The sequence below is a fragment of the Aspergillus oryzae genome, chromosome 4 (genome assembly GCF_000184455.2).
Source record: "Aspergillus oryzae RIB40 DNA, chromosome 4".
In the NCBI taxonomy this organism is placed as follows: Eukaryota; Fungi; Ascomycota; class Eurotiomycetes; order Eurotiales; family Aspergillaceae; genus Aspergillus; species Aspergillus oryzae.
In genome coordinates, this window is record NC_036438.1 from 1,093,203 (window position 1) to 1,114,566 (window position 21,364).

The window sequence follows — 21,364 nt, forward strand, 5'->3', positions numbered from 1 at the left end:
CTTAATACCTAAAGTGCAAATTAATAGCAAGAATTTACACATTATGTGCTATTATAATAAGCAATTGGTCAAAACCACAAGTGCGCTGCTCGACGACGAGAACGAGCGCTGCCTTCAGCTGGAGGAGGGACTCAAGAGTAAAACGGCGGTGTTTTGGATCGCAGTAGACATTCACCATACAATCATCTTATTGATTGAAGTGGTAGGTATTGATATGTCAATACGAACATTGGCGTTGAAACGTTCCGGGCGGCCTTGGAAGGCTGAGAATCCAAAGGAAGCACTTGGACTGAGCCTATAAGCTCCAGAAGGGATTTGTTGTCTAAGAAACTGGAAACTGTGTCGGTCGACATAGGTCTTGTACTAGTAGTAATTCCCTCTAACACGAAAATGCCGCCGGGATGTATATTGAATACGGAACGTCGATGATATTGAGTGACAATCTATTTCGAGGGAGTGACAGTGTTGGACTTATTTCGCAAGATGACCTTTGCCTTCTTAGGGACAGCCTATGTGAGACTTCACCACATGGGGCAAACGGCCGGGGATTGGAATAGCGGAAAATCGCAGGTCTCTGTCGGACATCCCGGTATGACGGATATATAGAGTTCTGTTAAATTCATATAGCTGGTGTCTCACAGGGTGAAAAAGGACCCAGGCATAGCAGATAGCCTTTTCGATATAGAAGTTTGTCCGGTGTACTCACGTCGTCCTTGAATGAACCAGGCGATGTATAGAGACTAGAGAAGGCATTTTATTGTAGAATGATTCGGTTCGGCTGGGGGCCGCAGGGAAAACAGTGAAGACTAGGGTATGGGTGGTTGTAAGCAATTGCTTTCAGGATCATATCAATGCTGTATCCAGGGACAATTGTTTGCTATTTGTGGGATTCATTGGCTGTCCACAGCATGGAGTGACTTTTCTGAAATAATATAACGTTAGAAGAATTAGATACCACGTAGAACACTGAGACTGCGCGGAATAGTTTTTCTCGCTTATGGTTGACTTTGTGTGTGTGCCCTCTATGTTGAGTGCCAGTTTGCAATCAGACCTCTGGGTGAGCTGGTAATTTTCACTGATCTCCAGCCCTTACTGATGGTTTCTCGAACCGTTTAGATCATCTGGAGTGACCAGTGAGAGGTAACGATGAACGAATAGGATGGTTTCTGAATTTGTCTCTTGCATTATATAGTTGGGAACATCGTATGCAGCTCGTTCCTCTCCCTTTCTCTTGACTGATGAATTTGGCCAGCGGGTTGTGTATCGGTGGACAAAATATTAACTGGCTCTTCCACCAGGACGAGGTCATTAAGGAACCCGGAAAAGTCACTTTGCTCGCCAGAACATGTTTCAGGTTTAGTAAACTGCTGGTGTTATTGATCTTGACAGTTACTCGTTGCTCGAGTCTCGAGAGTAACAAATCGGTGTTGTTATTAGTTCTTTGCTGTCAATTTCAAAAACGACCCAGTAATGGCGCAGGGTCTATATTGGAAACACTATGACACGGGATGGAAGAGTGATATCGCACGAGCTATATTAGGTCAATGAAAAGAGAAAATGAAATCGGGAAACCCGGGACGGCAGTTGGAACCACCACAGGAACCGATAATGTGGGGAAATCCAGTCGGGAAAGTTCCCCAGAATTTCCTTTGACGCTTGCGCTTTCCGTATTTAGATCGTTGCCAGGCCCCAAGGCCCCGTCCTTGCGAAAATGTGATTATCTTGACTCCTGCTTTTCAACGCTCCTGACGATGGACGACGACGGCTCTCCAACAAAAACTGCCCCTAAATTTACGAGATGCAGGACCGGGTGTTTACGGTGTCGAAAGCGACGGCGGAAATGTGAGTAATATTATGTTTCGAAAACCAGACCCTCGGTGTAGCGCGGCACTAATTGAACCTGCCTCAAATTTTAGGCGACGAAGGAAAACCGCGCTGCCAAAATTGTATCGAGAAGAACCTAGACTGTCAATATGGATTACAGGTTAGCTTCTTGCAGAAGAATACTTTCACGGTCACTGCAAGTGAGCTGCGCACGCCCAAACCGGAAGTAAATTATGAGAAGATCAAAGTGGGTAGTGCCTTTTGCTTTCTAAGATTGAACTGCATTCTTGATTGGGGAAATATTCGTTGTATGTGCATACTGATTCTTGAGTTTAGTTTGTCCAGGAAGATCCACTGGGCTGTACCACGGATGCTTCCGTGGAGGATTCGCCGTCCCCCGTTGCCAGCATCCCAGAGGCACATCATCAGAGTGCTCCTATAGATAGTGCAGTAGTCATCGCCGGTGATAGGAAAGATAGTGTTGGGAAGGATAACCGAATTGACTTGGATGAGCATTATGGTGATGGGGGTAGTATTCATCATGATACCTTGGACTTATCACACTGGGGGGGAGGCTTGAAAATATCCCCGGATGGGACCCCTCACCAGGACAAAGATGATGCTGTGCAAGGCCTGCTGGCTCTAGGATCAACAGCTGGTTCTAACGATGTTAGATCGGAGTCGACCAACCTGTCGCTTCCCAGTCCCAATATCGCATTATCGTCGCTGATGAATTCCCGTCCCTCGGAGGTAAAGGAAATTGCACTGCAAGCAGTAACTACCAGACTTTTGGACGATCCCGGACATACGAGGATAAATGAACTGTCAACCTCCATAATGACGAGTACTGGCGTTGAATCGGAAGCTCGCAAGCTGGAACTTCTCCGCCATTACCGCTACCATGTTGCTACTTGGGTAAGGACATTCTTGTTTGCCACCTTCATATATAAGCTTTTCTAATTGCTCTCCTTTGATAAATATAGCTTGACATTTGTGATTTGCGACACCCATTTGGAATTAATGTAATTCAAATGGCAACGAGCTCCGAAAAGCTTCTCTCTGCGATATTATCACTTTCAGAATCGTGCATCATTCAACGAGGTCACTGGAACAGAGCAGGTCTTGAGCAGCTGACCCTTCGAAAGAGTAACCAATTGGACCAACTAGACCACAATCATCCTGACTTCACGGAGCTTATAATGCTATCCCTTCTCGAAGAAATTCGAACTCTAGTCACTGATGTTCCAAAAGCGTGGATTGACTGGGTGAATAGGGATGTGCCTTATGTAAATCACTTGGTTCAGCATGCCTATATCAAGGACATTGAATCGACTGCTTACTGGATGTTTTTACGTATAGGTACGGTCGACGTTGTACTTTCTGTCATATTGATGTTTACACTAGTTAACTAACATGATACCTATCAGACTTAGGAGTGGCGCTCGCTAACGATGTCCCCCTTCGAATCCCGCTCCCAATGCTCCCGATCCCCAGCCTATCATTGTTATCTCGTACCGAGGATGTATGTGAAAGGGTAAGCCATTATACCAATGCTGTCTTGTGGTTATGTGGGAAGGCTTTAGCCCTATGCCATCAAGAGGCGATACCACATCCTCTTGCGACTTCGCATGAGGTGACGGAAAATTGGTTGCAAGCTTTTGGGGAGCTTGAGCAATGGCACCATTTGCGGCCGCTAGAATTCGAACCAATGGTGGAGATAGACGCGAGAGACCAAGTACTCAATCAAGGGAGCGAATTTCCCTTGCTTCTATTCGCGAATGGATCTGGAACGTTTAGTAACCAGATATACCATACTGCAATGCTGTTGTTGCTCCAATGTAAGCCACGAACTGCACTGCTAAATCACCCGCAGTCTCCAGTCCTATCTCCTTTGTGGCACGCATACCGTATCTGCGGCATCGCGCTGAATAATGATACCCGTGAAGGCTGGGACCCGTGCTTGCTCGCCTCTCTCCTTCTTGCAGCAAAGCATATGACGCACGAATCGCAGCAACAGGAGATCTTGCAAGGCTTTAATCGCATTCGTGAAATTACCGGTTGGGATACCGGCGAATATCTGAGCCACCTCCGAGAGGAATGGTCTTTTCTCGACGGCATTTGAAAAAGTGTCTGGCTAGGGCAGGCATTCATGGTTAGACTCGCGGCGGCTCACGGGCAGTGGAGAACTGTTGATCATGATCGTTCGATGTGCGACGGCGGGTACTATAACCCCAAGCAATATCCAGATCTCGAATCCGCCAACACGTCCCCCATCCCGTTTCAGCTTCAATGTCTCGGATCAGCTTTGTGATCTCCTTATGCTCCGACGCATGGCTAAACAACCGCCCTGCAATCCACAGTGGCTGTAAGGCGTTATTTAGACACCCCTGGTGCGGGTTTGCTAGAGAGATACCACAGATTCGTCGCGCATGCCATAACATGGATAAACTGGGTGATCGCGGCAATCTGATCCCCTTGGGCATCATCTTGAGTAACAGGAGGCATGCCGTGTGGTAGAGCTGGTTTGAAGAGATGGCAGCCCATTGAACAAACAGAATATGTGGGAAAGGCTTACGGTTGATCGTCTGGACTGGCAGCAATTCGCTCGGCCGTTCCGAAAACCATCGTTGTAGCTCGTCCCACAACCGAACCCAGCGCAAGCAGAATGCTTCCAGGTTACAGCCATTTTGTTCATGCAACTCCACAAATTTCGTGCGATCTGAGACGAGCTGAGTTGCTCTCATACAGAGATACACAGCATAATTGGCATGCATGTCAGGGGACCTAGCATCTTGGAACAATTGATATGCATCCTCTTCTTGGTAGCCCGGGGGAAGCCACTTGGAAGGGTGCAGAAGCGTAGTTTGAGTACCATCCGAGATGAGTGCACCACAAAGATCTGAGTATATGATTAGATTTGTACATAATGGAGACCGAATGTACTTTTGAGATAAGGGGAAGCAAAGCTTACCCATCCTCGCATAGCACCAGAACACAGCCTGAAGTAGCCCGTTACTAAATCCATGAATCTCGAAGGCATCAAATAGAGCAGCACAACCCTCGAGATGACGGCGCCAATCCTGCGCTCGAGCGGACATCATTTCCAAACAGCAAAGTAGTACACATGCGGCTACAATCTTCGGATCGCGTACTTGCAGCACCGGGCTTAGGAGTCTTATTGCTTCCTGGTATAGCTCAAGACTATCGAACAAGTCCTGAACACCCTCTTTGCGTTCCATATGCCGTGCCGAGAAGGCGAGAATGGCGTAAGACAGAGCGGGAAATGTCCGCGCTAGTGCCGGAAGCTGCTGACGGAACGTGCATTGCGAGTCAAACATGTCGAGCTACCGGGTGTCAATTAATAAAGGAAATGGACCAAAGATGGTACACAGGGTGCACTTACCCACGGAGCTACCTCAGTCACGTAATTCTTGAGGTATTTAATACGTTTGCTATTTGAAAAAGGCGACCGGTGAGATTCTTCCCGCTGCCTTTCCCGGTGGGATTGAGGCACCATGTCAATGCCTAGTCGATCTGTCCCTCTGTCTCCAAGCCTGTCTAGTATCCCGGCATCGGGGCTTGGTGCTCGCGTTGGAGCAGCAGAATAAGCCAGCGAGAAAAGGATACATCGTAGTTCTTCCTGGGAGGCGAGGAATCCTGGATCTTGAGAGAAGCCATCCTGATACCAGCTTCCGGGAGACTGGAATGGCCCTCCCGATGCGGGAGAACTGTGGCTGATGCCATCGTAGCTCTGCGGAGGGAGTGGTTGAAATTCATGATAATCAATTGGATTTGAGTGAGTTATCTCATTCGCACCCGGTGACTGCTCTTCCTCCGCGGGCAGTGGATGTTGCGAGGCGGTGCTCGAGACTCGCCGGCGCTTCGGAGGCGGCTCAGCGGAAAACATTGCTCAATTTGATCGTTGTCTCTCACGATAAAGGAACCTTTTTTTTTGTTTGGAATTGCACAAAGACGGGCCAAGACCCCGATAGAAATTGGGGTAGGCTTTGGGGAGGGATTGACGTTGGGATCTTCGGGAAGAAGAATTGATTGGGTAAAAGGTTCCTGAGCCGAAGACCGCTTATCAATAAAACTAAGGGTATTCGGCTAAAGACACTTGCCTTTCGCCTTTACTTCCCCTTAAGTCGGCAGTTAGGACGGCGCCAAGATCGATTCGTTCTTTATCTGATTTCTTTGGTTCGGCTAAAAAGGCGGGCCTTGTCCGTGGATTGTATGGTCCGATGGCGACGTTACCTTCGATAGCCTTGATTCTTTCCACCAATGGCTCCACACCGATCTGAAAAGCTGGGGAAAGAGTCCGTGTTGGGGGATTGGCGACGGTGATGACGTCTAAAAAGACGAGCAGAGGCAATTTTGAGGGCGAAGATCCCCCGTTTTGAGGTTAGACTCTTGCGGGGTAGGGCCACTTTCTGGGGTAACGGGTGGCTCGGACTGCCTCTTTGGGCTGGTCGGCTCTTCTGCATCCGGGGCAGTTTTTTGCCGACTGGTCAAGTTACACTTACAGGTGACATGATGACTCGTATACACCACATTTGACCCAGTTTGGACACATGCATTGTGATCATGTATAAATCTTATCTACCCCGTACTGCGCCATATCTCCATCTGGTCCACTTCCCCAGATTTTCTATCTTAGACTATCCCCATATAGACCCACGCGACATCGTGAGGCACAATGGTGAAGCTCAATATATTCGGCACGGGGTTCACCCTCCAAGCTGCCATTTGGGCGGCTTGTGGAATGGCGTTTATTCTCTTTGGTAATCGACTCAATCGCAGACAGCCATCCGTGGATGGAATCGCTGACCCTCGCAGGATATGACCAAGGTGTTTTCTCCGGAATTGTCGAGAATGAAGACTTTCTCGACACCATGGGTAATCCAGGAGACAGCTTGATGGGAATCATTGTGTCCATATACAATCTAGGATGCTTTGCCGGTTGCATTGTGAACTTCCTAGTAGGCGATTGGCTCGGACGGAGGAAAGCAATGTGGCTTGCGATGGTTTGGGTGATCGTAAGTTTTTTTGGAGATCAAACAGTGATAGATCTGTTGCTAACTTGTGGCCCTCGTCTTCAGATCGGTGCCACCTTGCAAACATCTGCATTCTCCGTTCCACACTTGATGGTTGGTCGCTTCGTGACGGGTATCGGCACAGGGATTGAAACCTCTACTGTGCCCATGTATCAAGCAGAGCTCTGTGAGGCATCCAAGCGCGGTAAGCTTGTGTGTAGCGAGCCTTTACTGGTGGGTGTGGGCATTGTCGTCAGGTAATACAGTCTTCCAATATGTCGTACGATACCTATGCTCATACCTTATAGTTACTTTTTCGACTATGGAATGAGCTTTGTTGGGGGCCAAATTGCTTGGAGATTGCCAATTGCGTGTCAGATGCTCTTTGGATTTGTTCGTATTTCTTGATCCAACTGCGGTGAAACGATTCTAACCGCTTCAAGGTCGTTATTATACTTGTTTTCGGCCTCCCCGAGTCTCCGAGGTATTGCTATAAGGAAGGACGTGACGATGAGGCGCTGCAGATTCTGAGTGATGTATACGGACGGCCAAAAGACGATCCCAAGATTCTCGCCGAGCAGGCCGAGATCCTCGAGGCTCTTGCTATTGAGACCAAACATGGAGAATACAAGTGGAGGTATATCTCCCTGCTTAACCCCACTTCCTGAAAATGAGAAGCTCACCGGCAACAGAAATATCCTCAAGCGCGACGAAGTTTGCACAGGCCATAGAGTGTACGTGTACTCTCCAATCTCACACCAGTACCAAACTAATAAAGGTCGCAGTCTCCTCGGCTATGGAATGCAATTCATGAACCAGCTCGGCGGTATCAACCTTCTAGTGTACGCCTCCTATGCTCCCCGTCAAGCTTCCGACTAACAACCGTAGATACTTTATCCCGACGGTCCTCAGCACCAATGTTGGCCTTACGAAGAACCTCTCCATGATCATCGGAGGGTGCGCCCAGATCATGTTTGTCGTTGGCAGCTTCTTCCCTACCTTCTTCGTGGATAGAGTAGGCCGCAGAACGCCCATGATGTGGGGCTCCTTCGGCCTCGGAATCTGCATGATGATGGTTTCAGTCCTTCTCAGCTTCAAGGGCAAGGAAAATGGTCACGCTACCTCATCAGCCTCGGTTGCCTTCTTCTTCCTCTTCATGCTTATCTTCGGTGCATCAGTCAACTGCATTCCATGGGTCTATGTACCGGAAATCTTGCCTTTGCATGCGAGAGCTAAGGGAACGGCAGTGGGAATTTCTTCAAATTGGATTTGGGTAAGTCCACCTGGATTCCACTTAGTCTGTTGAAAGAGAGGGGAGACACTAATAAGTGTCAGAGCTTCTTCGTTGTCATGATCACCCCCGTAATTATCAACCGTCTCCAGTGGAAGGCATACCTCATCTTTATGTGCACCAATTTCGCATTTGTGCCTCTTGTTTACTTCTGCTACCCCGAAACCGCCAAGCTGAGTCTGGAGGAGATCGACTACCTTTTCACACATCCAGACAAGGGCGCCGTGAAGCTTTCCTTGGAGCTTCAGAAGGAGCGGAAGATGCATGGACATGGCGCCAGTCTTGTCGCAGATACTGGGGTCCTGAGACGTACGAGCGTGGTGGCTGATGAGAGCTTAGAGAAACATCACGGTGTTGATGAACATGTTGAGAAGGTTTAATTTATGAATTATTCTTTGTATTATGATTTTACGATGTTTGAAGAAATGTCTCGGCTGTTGTTAAATGGCTGAATGCTTTTAGTCAGACTTGCTTTAGATCTTGACGTGTATATCTGTTTGAAGAACGCTAAGTGAAGATTTTATTGTATACCCTGATACAAGTGCAGGTCTTCTTTTAAGCATGTGTGAGGTTCGTTGAATGTCATTAGGTATTTTAAAAGTCTGTTGGCTGTTGACAAAAGGAATAACAAGATATAACCAGGGTGAATAAAACAAGTTCTTCATTGCGTCGTAGTTGACTTCCGCTACCAGCATCGCCCTGATCTCCATTGTCGTCCGTGATCTTTAGCACCAATTGCATCTTGTAATGTAATATGCTGCAAACCATGTCAGATTGGTCTATGCTCGTGTAGCTCGACAATGACGTATTAGTCGGTCCAAAACCGTGCAAAGGTGGAATGCATTTGACCAGAACATTGAATAAAGACCCTAGGAGAGGGGCGTGTTGATCGGGGCATTTATACCGACGTGGTAGGTTCCTTGTATAACCTAACTATCATGCAGCAGCAATCCCATAGCAGGCCTCTATCAGCCAGAAACAAAGATAACGACCGGAAAATGTGGCGCCGAAAGTAGCAACGGTTAGGAGAATGGTGAATCGTCGGCATTGGACGGAGCAATCAAGAGTATGGTGGAGGGGAGACATCAGAATCCGACCGGTTAATCTCAGACGTTATTTTGCTGCCATTTTTGTCCTTGACACTTTTCTCAGCGACCATAGCAGCAGGAATTGCAGCCATGCTTCTCTTCTCGTCACAGATCGAACCACTCTCCACGTCACTATCCCTCTCCAGGATCTGTTCTTTACCAGCCTCAACCTGATCCGTCCGCCGAGTGACCTTGCGTGTCCGGCAACACCACGCAATACCCAAAACAGTCGTCGCAAACCACAGCACCATGCTGACAAGACTAATCCAGACCGCAGCGCGCATACGGGGTATCGACGACGTCGCTTGTTTATACTCATCTAGGACGTTATTGGAGATATAAATTGCCCCAAACGTGCCTACCTGGGCCAGCCAGAGCACGAAGAGCACGAAGTCCCAGGCTGACCATGCGACGTGGGTAACGGTGATGAAGCAGTGCACGATGCAGGTGAGTGCGGTGACTGCGGCGACAAATTCGGCGTACACCCATTGCGAAGGGGCACGGGCGTTGACCTCTGTTGCGTGGGCTAGGTCGACGCCGTAGAGACCGGCAATCACGATGGCGAAGACGAATTGGAGCGTGCGGAGTGCAGCGCGGGAAATGACGCCGCAGAGGCCGCCTTTGTGCCAGTATTGTTCGATCATTGGGGTTTTGGACTTTGTCATTTTGGGATAGATCTGGGATGGAGAAGTATAGAAACTAAGGTCACTAATATATAGTTATGGGATCGGCAGATGAAGTAGGGGCCCAGTCGGTTCTATCTAGGGGGTCTAGTGTGCTTTATAATAGATTGGTGGAGTGGTAGGTAGGGTCTAAAGGGCTAAGACTGTACTACTGAGGTGACGAGTATAAAATTGGAAATGTGGACCGGCGACGGTGTTTGAGATGCATATCTTTTCCTCCTGGCAGTGTTTTTAGTTCCACTTACAATCTTTTCGCGTCCTCCCATGGTACGTTCTGATTTAAGAAACGGTTCTATTTTAGGGCTGACTTCCTGGATAGGTGATTCTCACGTATTCGTATGGCTTCCGCCACCCTTGCAAAGCGGGCGCTAAACGTATTTGGAGTTTTCATCGTGTTCGTATGTACCAAATGATCCACTCCGAAGGACATTCATTCTAAGTACGTATAAACTTTGCCTCCGAAATGTGGTCGACTGCTTCAGACAGTTTGCGGCCTTGTCCATGGCTATTGATCATGGGTGGATCGTGCGTTCATCTGTTCTTTTCCCTTTCTTCTCTACGATTAAAGTTTTCTCTCGACCCATTTTCCCTCTTAACCTTCCAGCGGTACTCTAAAGGCAGTTAAAATTAGAACGGGTTGGATCTGCAAAGACAAGCACAACTGCTCCAGTACTGTCCCTAGTCATTCATCATGGCTGACATGAGATGCTTCGCTGTTGAAGATGGTAGCTGGGAACTCCCTCCACCGTACGAGTCTATCTCGTCCTCAGGAGGTGCAGATGGCGACCCGACGAGGAACAATCTAGCGACTCCTGTGGTCTTTCCAATATCCAATGCTTCTTTCCCAGAGCTGTCGCCGACCAACGATGGTCGTGTAGATGTTCATATCGGGCCCCGGTTCAGTCGGAATCTGGAATGGCTTATGGGAAACGAAGCCGGCGAGGCGCCGTCCCAGACAGGGAGAGAGGCAGCCCCATCCGTACCATGCCCTGCCTGGGATCTCCATCTCAACATCGTCATCCAAGTTGTAGGTAGCCGTGGTGATGCCCAACCATTTGTCGCCTTGGGCCAGGAATTGCAGAAGTACGGCCACCGCGTGCGGCTGGCAACGCATGCTAAATTCGAGCAGTTCGTCAGGACCGCCGACCTTGAGTTCTATCCCATTGGAGGTGACCCTGTCGAGCTAATGTCCTACATGGTGCGCAATCCCGGACTCATTCCAAGCATAAAGAGCTTGCGGGCAGGCGATATCCAGAGGAAGCGAGCCTCCATGGCGGAGATTTTAGACGGCTGCTGGCGGTCGTGTATAGAACCGGACCCGTATGACAAGGCCCCATTCGTGGCGGATGCTATAATTGCAAACCCGCCGAGTTTTGCCCATATTCACTGTGCGCAGGCACTTGGCATTCCTGTCCATCTCATGTTCACGATGCCCTGGACGAGTACTAGGGCCTTTCATCATCCGCTCGCGAATCTAAAGTACTCGGGTAACGACCCGTCGTTGGGGAACTTGGTTTCTTATCATTTTGTAGAGTGGTTGACGTGGCAAGGGTTTGTCTTCCCTTTTTTTTTTATATATATATTTTCTTCACTTTCGCATTGCTTTTACTTTATGCTTTCTTCTTTTCTCCACTGGTGGAGACGAGCCTCGGCTGATAGATCCTAGTCTAGGTGATTTGATCAATGCCTGGCGCAAAAATGTACTGGGCCTAGATCCCGTCCCCACTACAGAGGGGCCAAACCTCGTAGAAGCGCTCAACGTGCCGTTCACTTACTGCTGGTCTCCCGCATTGATACCGAAGCCCAAGGACTGGGCATCTCATATAGGTGAAGATGACACTCCCATCTGGACGTAATCTTGGCTAATTTTGCAGACGTCTGCGGCTTCTTCTTTCGTGACCCACCGGCCTACGAACCTCCAGCGGAACTTGATGTCTTTCTGCGTGCTGGTCCTCCACCAGTCTATATCGGCTTTGGTAGCATCGTCATCGAGGATGTGGAAAAGACATTGTCTATCTTACTCAATGCTATTCAGGAGACCGGAGTGCGGGCCATAATATCCTGTGGCTGGAGCAATCTAGAACGCCGGAAAACTCCCAATGTCCACTACATTGGCGACTGTCCGCACGAGTGGCTCTTCCAGCATGTAGCCGCTGTTGTTCATCACGGTGGTGCAGGAACAACAGCCTGTGGCTTGCGGAATGGGAAACCAACTACCGTCGTCCCCTTCTTTGGAGAGTAAGTATAGCGTTTCTTCATTCTTTGAAAGCTCTTGGGTCTCATGATACTAACCGTCTCGCGTCACAGCCAACCATTTTGGGGCAATATGATTGCCGCTATGGGAGCCGGCCCCGAACCAATCCCCCACAAGAACCTCACCGCACGGAAACTGGCTGACGCCATCACCTACTGCTTAACCCCACAAGCTGTTGCTGTGGCACGGGGTATAGCAGACAAAATGCGCCAGGAGTGCGGCGTTCGTGCGGCAGTTGACTCGTTCCACGCGCATCTCCCACGGCGTAAGATGCAGTGTGATCTCATACCGAGCGAACCTGCAGTCTGGTATTTTAAGACAGGAAGACGAACAGTCAAGCTGTCCAAAGTGGCTGCGCGAACCCTGAAGCATCAGGGACGTATCCATGGAAAGCATCTTAAACTGTGAGTCTGTCCCTAAGCATACAAATCCGGGTTCGAACATAGCAAGATTTTGTTGTAGTTAACGTATATATGATGAAAATGAGCAGATATCAAACAAAGCCATTTACTATCGACATCCGTCGATGGGACCCATTTACGGCCATATCGTCAGCCTCGCTGTCTACCCTCACCGGCATGGCCGATGCCACAGCAGGGATCTTTATCGATCCTTATAAGGAATACAAACGTCTCCGAAAATCCGACCGCAATCGCGACGCCTCCAACCCTGCCACCGTTTCACACCCCCAACTCGCTACACCTGAGACATCATCCACGGCAGAATCAGCATTAATAACAAGAACGCATTCCTCTTCAGATATCTTGGACACTGAATGCAGCTCTGATGACCCAGACTACGCGCGACAGATGGCTATTGCAGCAGCCACCAGCCTAGGGATCTTTCTCGGCCGTTCCTCTCGAGGCGCGCTGGTAGATCTACCTCTCGCCGCCGTCGAAGGCATGCGGGCCGTGCCCCGACTGTACGGCGAAAAAGTACGCTTACACGACCCGGTGAGAGACTGGAAGAGTGGTGCAGGTGTGGCGTGGTCGACCTTCTCTCACGGCTTGTACGAGGGTGTCACTGATATCTTCGTGCACACATACCAGGGGAAGAAGAAACAAGGCGCCATCGGGGTGGCTAAGGGTCTGACCAAGGGCCTAGTGAGCTTGACAGTTAAGACGGGAGCGGCAACGGTTGGCCTTATCGCGTATCCGAATCAGGGCATCTATCGCTCTCTGATGAGCACCGTACGGAAACGACCTGCAAAGCGGATTGAGCAAGCAAGATGGACAGAGGCGGAGTGGATTACTAGGGCGGAAGGAGGTATGCAGATAGATGCAGCGGGGTTGTGTTGGTTGTACGATGAGTTGTTGTCTACTAGGGAGACCGCCCGAAGAGGGCGGTAATACCTAGACCTGTGTGGAGGGGGAGGATGTACATAACATAATTTATAAGGAACTATACAATGCATTAGACAGTATTTAATTTTCTTTATTTGCCTATCCTGCTACAGCAGCCACGCAACTATAGAGGCAGGATATAACCCCTTTCATGGCTTCTTGACCCACTGGTGGAACCCAATGGGACAAAACGAGAAATTTCCTTTTTGGGAATTGATACGTACTTCAGATCTACAAATTATCTCTATTTGATACTACAGCCTGTGGGTTAAGTATCATCAGTTATGGGGCGGACTAGCTAAATCTCAGATCGATTTATCTCTGGTGTACACAGTATAAGAATGCTAGGGCTCATTGCTTTCTGCGAACGTTGACCGGACTGGGAAAATATATCGTGTCTCTTGACGCTTATAAAGCATGAAAAATGGTGCATACTTTTATAACAAGTAGGAATAATGACGTTAGAGGCGGATTAAAATAGAAAACTACCCCAGGATACTGGTGGGTCTATATTGTCTTTCCTGTTTCGGCTATTCTGCCGTATTCGTATATCTATCTGAGGTGAGTGCCAGGAGATCGTCTGTGAAACGAAGATGCCTATCCCATGAGGGAAGACTATCACTGCCCATACTGGTATTTCTCATCTGTATTCTTACATTGACAGGTTGAACTCTGAGATGGAAGAATTTACAGTCATATCCACCGCTCCACCAACGCCCTTGGTACCCCTTAACAGCGACTCGTAATCGTGTCTCATGCAGGCCAGCCAGGTATATATAGAGTCTTTTCGCGCCGTCCACTGGCTTTTATGATTCGACTTGAACAACGTCTTTCTTGAATCACAATGCTCTTAGCCATCGTTTCAACGCTGGCCCTGGCTGGTCCAGCATTTGCATCACCGGCTTGCAAGGTGACTCCGTTGGACCCATCATGGCCTTCCAATTCAGACTGGGCGTCACTAAACGCCTCCATTAATGGTGGGCTTCTCCGCACCGTGCCTGTCGCCTCATCGTGCTGGCCGGGTAATCCGTTTGGATCATCCGTCTCTTGCGGCAACGTTAAGTCGAACTGGACCAACGGAATGTGGCTGTCTACATTTCCCGAATCAATCGATTACCCGATCTATGCGAACAATTCTTGCTTGCCCCCGAACGCTCCAGGTTACGTCGAAGAAAGAGGCTGTACGACTGGAGGTCTGCCTGAATACATCGTGAATGCGACCACTGAAGAGCAAATCGCAACGGCAATGCAGTGGGCCTCAGAGAGGAACATTCGGATTGTGGTCAAGGGAACAGGTCATGACTTAAACGGAAGGTACGTTATATTGGTTTTAAATAGCGGGTTATGCTAACATGCTCTTCTATTCAGATCAAGCGGTGCATTTGCCCTATCTATCTGGACTCATAACTTGCGCCAGCTCGAGCGCAATAAATCCTGGTTACTCCCTAGCAAAAACACCTCCGAGGACGTGTTCATTGTGGGTAGTGGCCAGCAATGGGGAAATGTACTAAACAAAGCCCTCGAGCACGGAAGAGTGGTCACCACTGGCCAGGATCCTAGTGTTGGACTGGGCGGTTACATTCAGGGTGGCGGTCATGGTCCCCTCTCCCGCACTTATGGTCTTGCCTCTAGTCATGTCCTCCAGATGAGGGTCGTCACGACCGAAGGCAAGATTCTGGTTGCCAACGACGCTGAAAATCAGGACCTGTTCTGGGCCCTCCGTGGAGGCGGTCCTGGTCTGTATGGGGTCGTTACAGAGTACGTCATCAGACACCACCCGGCGCCCAGCAGTGTGACGATGGGCAATCTTTTGATTGCGCCCAAGGGTAGTAGCAACCGAAGTGCAGAATTGTCTTGGGATGCAGCTGTGACCCATCTCTCAGTTCTTCCGGACCTCATGGATGCCGGCTTGGCTGGAGCTTGTATGCTAGCGACAGGCCAGAATGCCATGACGTTCGCATCACTTTCTGAACCCACGACTGGTGCTGTTATCAAGCAGGTCTTTTGGTCGTTCAACTCGACACCTTCGGCCATGGAGGCACTTGTTAATCCTATTCTATCAAACATCACTCATGCGGCCGGTGGAAACAACAGCCTCTCCATCTCGTTCAGTGCTTCACAGAGCAACTACTCGTCTTTCTTCAGCGCGATTTCCGGGAGCGATGCGGCCGGCGGGCAGAGTGTAGTGTCCAGCCGTTTGCTAGGACGTGCCGAGGTGCTTGATACGCCTCGACACAAAAGACGTGCCTACCTCAAGATAGCCATGCGCGCTCAAAACGAAACCGCTGGAACTTACGCGACAATCGGTCTACAAGGCGGCCCTGGGGTGCGCAATACGCAGCAGGAGGAATGGGGCGCATTGCTCCCAGCATGGCGCTCCGCGTATCTGCATTTCATCTCCAATGGTGCTACTGTTGACCCTGTCGCTGCGGGATCGCCAAAAAAGGCACTGGAAAATGCGGCTGACTTCAACGAGGCTAAGGAGAGGATGTGGAGAGAGTGGTCGCCTAAATCGGGTGCTTACATGAACGAGGCCAACCCATTCACTAGCAATTTCAAACAGGACTTCTATGGCTCGAACTATGACCGTCTGGCGGAGATCAAGGCTAAATACGACCCTAGCGAAAGCCTGTTCGTTCTTTCTGGTGTAGGAAGTGACAAGTGGCAGTATGACTTGGATACTGGCAAGTTGTGCAAAGCTAAGTAAGGCTTGTTTACTGGTCTAAATATGGATATTGGCATTGTAGGTGGTGAGACCTGGAGGCTTTACTTGTGTTTGTAAATTAGGATCTGTCTTGTAAGAACTGCACAAACAGGGATTTCCTTTGCTGTTTGGTTATTTGTATTTTAACTTTTTTCCTACCATTCCCTTCCTTTTTTTTACCTTGTACCTAGTTCAATGTCTTATCAAATCCAAACCTACCGGAAGAGTGGTAACTTGCGCACATTTTTGAGGGGAACTAAGAAGAGTAACACGATTACTTGTTGGCTGGCGGAAAATATTATCAAGTAAAGTTATGTTAGACGTTGGCATCTCACCCTACACATTCAATTATTGCATCACTGCAACTCTTAAATGCTTCTATATAACCTGGTTGGCAATGAAATAGGGCTTCTGATATCAGCAGCCAGGCTAACCCAAAGTGTACAGCACGATTATCTAACCCGGACCGAGGGTTAATCCGGAGTGGGATGTTTTCTGGAGCTTCCGAAATCAAGCATTTGCGATAATCGTTCCGCAGCGGAGAAATTCCCTGTAACTTTATTTGCTCCCTACATTATTTCTCCCCTGCATCATGGGAAAGCGTGGAAGAAAGGTAAGAGACCCAATTAGGTCCAATTGACCTATGGCGTGAGATCTTTGGCTCTCAATTCTACAATAACTTACACTATGTGATGCAGGGACAGGGCGGCCGCGGTGGTGGCGGGCAGCGCCAAAACTGGACCGACATTCCCAAGACCAACGAGAAGTTCGAACGCTTCTATAACGAGCAAGGGTTTATTCCCGAGGAAGAAAGGGAGGTATTCTGGGAGTATCTGCGGCGAGACCTCCCCAACAGTTTCCGCTTTACAGGATCACGAGGGTACGTTATCGGCAGATTCGCTCCGCGCATGATGCGCAAGTTACCAAAACGGCTAAGATACTGATATGTGACCTAAAGACATGCCCTCGCGGTTCAGGAGCGCCTCAAAGAATTCTATATTCCCGAAATCACGTCGATTAAGTATGAGGGCAACTTCGTCGAGCCACCGCGCCTGGTGTCCTGGTACCCTGACCAGCTCGCGTGGTCGATGACGACCCCGAAGCAGGTCGTTCGACGCTTTGCTCCGTTCGCCAATTTCCAGAAGTTCCTCGTCGCCGAGACAGCTGTCGGAAGTATCAGCCGGCAGGAGGTTGTCAGCATGATTCCTCCGCTCTTGCTTGATGTGAAACCTGGCATGACTGTGTTGGACATGTGCGCTGCCCCGGGTAGCAAATCTGCACAGCTTATGGAGATGATCCACGCTGGAGAGGAAGAGTCGATGTCCCAGGCTTCCAAACAAGTGAAGGAGGGAACCGCTGGTCCCGAGCCTTTGGGACCTGAGGGTCTTAACGACGATGGTAGAACCACCGGTCTTCTCATCGCTAATGACACCGACTACAAGCGCGCGCACATGCTTATTCATCAGATGAAGCGACTCAGCTCCCCGAACTTGATCGTCACAAACCATGATGCTACCATGTACCCCTCCATTAAACTTCCCTCGCCTCCAGGACCTAGTGGAAAAGTCCAAAACAAATACCTTAAATTCGACCGTATCCTCGCGGATGTGCCGTGCACTGGTGATGGAACTCCTCGGAAGAACATCGGTGTTTGGAAGGAATGGACCCCAGGCAATGCTCTGGGACTTTATGCTACGCAGGTACGCATCCTTGTGCGCGCCTTGCAAATGCTCAAGGTCGGTGGACGTGTCGTGTATTCAACATGCAGTATGAACCCTGTTGAGAACGAGGCTGTCGTTGCAAGCGCCATTGAGCGCTGCGGTGGTGCCGCCAATGTGCGGATTGTCGATTGCAGCAATGAGTTACCGGGCTTGAAGAGAGTTCCCGGCTTAAAGACATGGAAGGTTATGGACCGCGATACAAGAATGTGGAACACCTGGGAGGAAATTGAGGAGCATCGGGCAAGCCAAGGCATCAGTGGTCTCGGTAGAGTCGCTGCAGGCATGTTCCCTCCTACTGGGGAGAACGCAGACCTACCCCTCGAGAGGTGTATCCGTATCTACCCCCACCTTCAGGACACTGGTGGATTCTTCATTACTGTCCTGGAGAAGCAGTCGGAAATTCGCGCCAAGCCAGAAGACTCTTCGAAGGTCATTCCCAAGGGAACTGTTGCCGCACTCACTGAAGAGCTTGAATTCAAACAGAAGAACGGCAATGGGCAGCCCTTGGAGAAGATTGATGCGTTAGATGATATGGTTACCCCTAACGAAGATGCTGCGGAGGAGGCTCAGAAGAATGCTACTGTCGCAGAGGCTACCCACCAGCCTCCTTACTCTGCCACCAACCAAATGTCCCCTGCAAAGAGGGATGCTGAGAGCATGGAAGATGAGGTCCCTTCCAAGAGGACCAAACTTGATGATGGCTCTGAAGTAGTTGTGGGTGATCGGCCCGTTCACCAGCCGGCTCCCGTGATTGAGCCGGATAATATGGATACATCTGATACCACTTCCACGCCTGCCCCTCCTCAACAAACAACGAGTGCAACTCAGGCCCCACCCCCTCAGAAACGGAAACCAGGCCAGCCGGTTGAGGAACCTTTCAAGTACCTGGACCCTAACCATGAGGAGCTTCCACCTATTTTTGAATACTATGAAGGATCAGACCGTTTCCCTAGAGATCGATTCATGGTCCGTAACGCACAGGCCATTCCAGCTAGAACCATCTACTACACTAGTGCTCTGGCGCGCGACATCTTAACCGCAAATGAAGGACAGGGCATGAAGATTGTCCACTGTGGTGTTAAGATGTTCGTGAAGCAAGACGTGCAGCGCCCGGGTGTTTGCCCATGGCGTATTCAGACCGATGGCTTGAGGGTCCTTGAGCCATGGCTGGGTCCCGGTAGAGCGGTTACCCTTAAGAGGAAGGAGACTTTGCGGAGACTACTCGTGGAGATGTTCCCCAAGGTTAACGATGATGGCTGGAAGGAGCTTGGAGAAATTGGCGAGCGCGTGAGGGATATCCCGATGGGCTGCAGTGTCCTGCACATCGAGCCTGATACTTCTGAGACTGGTTTCAGGTATGTTTGACTGGATCTACTATGTTTCATTAAACAAGGATCAACTAACATTTTACTAGCGAGCGAATGGTCCTTCCGCTATGGCGCTCCCTGCATTCCGTTAACCTCATGCTTCCCAAGGAGGAGCGTCGTGCTATGCTTCTTCGTATCTTCAACGATGATACCCCGCTCGTTAACATCACTGCGAAGCGCGCAAATGCCGACACAGACGCCGATAACACTCCGGCTGCAGCCCCTGCTGAGGTGGAGGAAGAAGCAGTCAAGCATGAAAATGAGGTTCTGGGACAAGATGAGCAGGAACATGCCGAAAGCCGTGAGACGTGGCAGAAGGTCGGTGACGAAGAAGATCGTTTCAACACAACTGTATAGTTTGTAATATGACTTGGGATCTATCGGGACATGCATATATTTGGCAAAAGCATTGATTGTATCATGAAAAGAAAGTTTTATTCGCATACTTGCTTTAATTTGGTTGTTACCTGGACTAGGTTACATAGATATATGTCTCTACAGGAGCTCCATGTATGGCCAATCTCGTAAAAAGCCCTCCCAAGTAGATATTTCAGGTTGGCTTCTTTGGTTATTGAACACCAGACTTGTTATTAAACAGGCCTGACTGAAATCCCAAGCCAGTCCCAACATGCTCTCTGTTATAAGCCTATATGAACAGGGGATAGGTCGAGTTACTAATGCGTTGAGGTTATATATCTAATGAAGGAGCAGCCGTGTCCCCTTCACATTATCCGAGCAACCTAGCGAGATGGAAGTGGTGTTTCCATCCAGTGCATCGTATCTCCTAGTAGGTGGCCTTGGAGGCTTGGGTCGTGCAGTTTCCAGGTGGATGGTAGAGCAAGGAGCGCGTTATTTAGTTTACCTTTCTCGCACCGCGGGCTCCACTAAAGAGAACGGAGGATTTATCAAGGAATTGAACGCCATGGGATGCCATGTTGAATGCATTCAAGGGAGCGTGGCAAAAATCGAAGATGTGCAGGCTGTAATCTCCAGGTGCAAAAGTCCCTTGAAAGGTGTTTTCCAGATGTCGATATCTCTGAATGTAAGGCACTGCTACCACATTATGCAAACGTCGAAGATGAGACTCCTAACTGATAGCGTGCTCAACCAGGATCGCCCATTCTCTCATATGAGCTACGAAGAATGGAATTCTTCATTATCCCCCAAGGTTCAAGGTACATGGAACCTTCACAATTCAGTCTTAACGTGCATCCCGCATTGGACGGGGGAGAAAATGCACCGGTTCCCGGTCGGAGGAAGCCGACTCTGACGTGGTTAATGTTCAACGGCTAAATTTCGGCGAAACAGGGGTTATGTTTTTTTGAACTCCGAAATAGCCTGGTTTGACTGAAGGCTTATTGAATGACCTTGGCGGATAATAACCGTCTTGTCCCGCTCGATGATGTGCATAGTAGCTTCACCGGTGGCCTGATGGTGCCATAAAATCATTAGGTATGCTTTCTTAGCTTATCTTATTCATGTCGGGACTCTCCATTTTGTTAGGGTTGGCATATGCTTAAATGCCTATCTTATCTGATATTCAGGCACTCGACATGGATATAGCCTCCACATGCTCCTCTATATCCCTGAACTGACATGTTCATATAACACGGTCCATCTCTGGGTGGTGAAGCTGGTTATGAATGGGTAAATGCTCCTTCCTGATATGCGGAGAAATACTCCCGTGATCGTCAACCGATGGGGTCCTTTGCTCCGTGTGGGGGATCTTCACCAATATTTTCCTTCTACGTTGCGTTGCATTGGCCCAGTCTTACAACATTCCTGCACCACCAGCTCCCTCGAAGTACCTTCGGGCGTTCTGGCCCCCATCTGATTTGGTCGTTAATGGTGCTTTGACCAGCCGTGGTCATTGTGGCTGGTTTGTTTGTATACAGCTCCACGACCTCTACATGATGTTAAGATGAAATCGTACGGGACTCCACTTTCGGCTAAGGACTCTATTGGACCATTCCCTCCTCTATACATCATCAACGCAAGGTGTCGGACATTTTAATTAACGAAGTCGGTTATTTTTGACTATTTATCCTTTCAATCT

The 21,364-nt window shown here is 49.2% G+C and overlaps 6 protein-coding genes across 6 annotated transcripts; 5 read left to right on the top strand and 1 right to left on the bottom strand.

Annotated features, from left to right (window-relative positions):
* Positions 1-1,798: 1,798 nt before the first annotated feature.
* On the top strand, positions 1,799-3,861 carry AO090012000439 (uncharacterized protein; the record flags this gene model as incomplete). The annotated part of the gene is made up of 5 exons (XM_023236478.1): positions 1,799-1,842; positions 1,985-2,024; positions 2,161-2,739; positions 2,808-3,183; positions 3,836-3,861. 5 exons carry the CDS (start codon positions 1,799-1,801, stop codon positions 3,859-3,861), a joined length of 1,065 nt encoding a protein of 354 aa, XP_023091401.1.
* Positions 3,862-4,948: 1,087 nt separating this feature from the next.
* AO090012000440 (putative MFS sugar transporter) lies at positions 4,949-8,528 on the top strand (the record flags this gene model as incomplete). Its single annotated transcript, XM_023236479.1, has 8 exons — positions 4,949-5,012; positions 6,625-6,860; positions 6,924-7,114; positions 7,166-7,250; positions 7,301-7,494; positions 7,643-7,699; positions 7,746-8,130; positions 8,193-8,528. 8 exons carry the CDS (start codon positions 4,949-4,951, stop codon positions 8,526-8,528), a joined length of 1,548 nt encoding a protein of 515 aa, XP_023091402.1.
* Positions 8,529-9,208: 680 nt separating this feature from the next.
* AO090012000441 (MARVEL domain-containing protein) lies at positions 9,209-9,901 on the bottom strand (the record flags this gene model as incomplete). Its single annotated transcript, XM_001727405.1, has 1 exon — positions 9,209-9,901. One exon carries the CDS (start codon positions 9,899-9,901, stop codon positions 9,209-9,211), a length of 693 nt encoding a protein of 230 aa, XP_001727457.1.
* A 709-nt stretch (positions 9,902-10,610) lies between these two features.
* Positions 10,611-13,522, top strand: AO090012000442 (glycosyltransferase; the record flags this gene model as incomplete). The annotated part of the gene is made up of 5 exons (XM_023236480.1): positions 10,611-11,470; positions 11,586-11,746; positions 11,794-12,157; positions 12,227-12,577; positions 12,664-13,522. 5 exons carry the CDS (start codon positions 10,611-10,613, stop codon positions 13,520-13,522), a joined length of 2,595 nt encoding a protein of 864 aa, XP_023091403.1.
* Positions 13,523-14,360: 838 nt separating this feature from the next.
* Positions 14,361-16,223, top strand: AO090012000443 (putative isoamyl alcohol oxidase; the record flags this gene model as incomplete). The annotated part of the gene is made up of 2 exons (XM_001727407.1): positions 14,361-14,830; positions 14,885-16,223. 2 exons carry the CDS (start codon positions 14,361-14,363, stop codon positions 16,221-16,223), a joined length of 1,809 nt encoding a protein of 602 aa, XP_001727459.1.
* A 589-nt stretch (positions 16,224-16,812) lies between these two features.
* On the top strand, positions 16,813-19,665 carry AO090012000444 (tRNA (cytosine-C5-)-methyltransferase; the record flags this gene model as incomplete). Its single annotated transcript, XM_001727408.3, has 4 exons — positions 16,813-16,833; positions 16,919-17,100; positions 17,179-19,296; positions 19,356-19,665. 4 exons carry the CDS (start codon positions 16,813-16,815, stop codon positions 19,663-19,665), a joined length of 2,631 nt encoding a protein of 876 aa, XP_001727460.1.
* Positions 19,666-21,364: the final 1,699 nt, after the last annotated feature.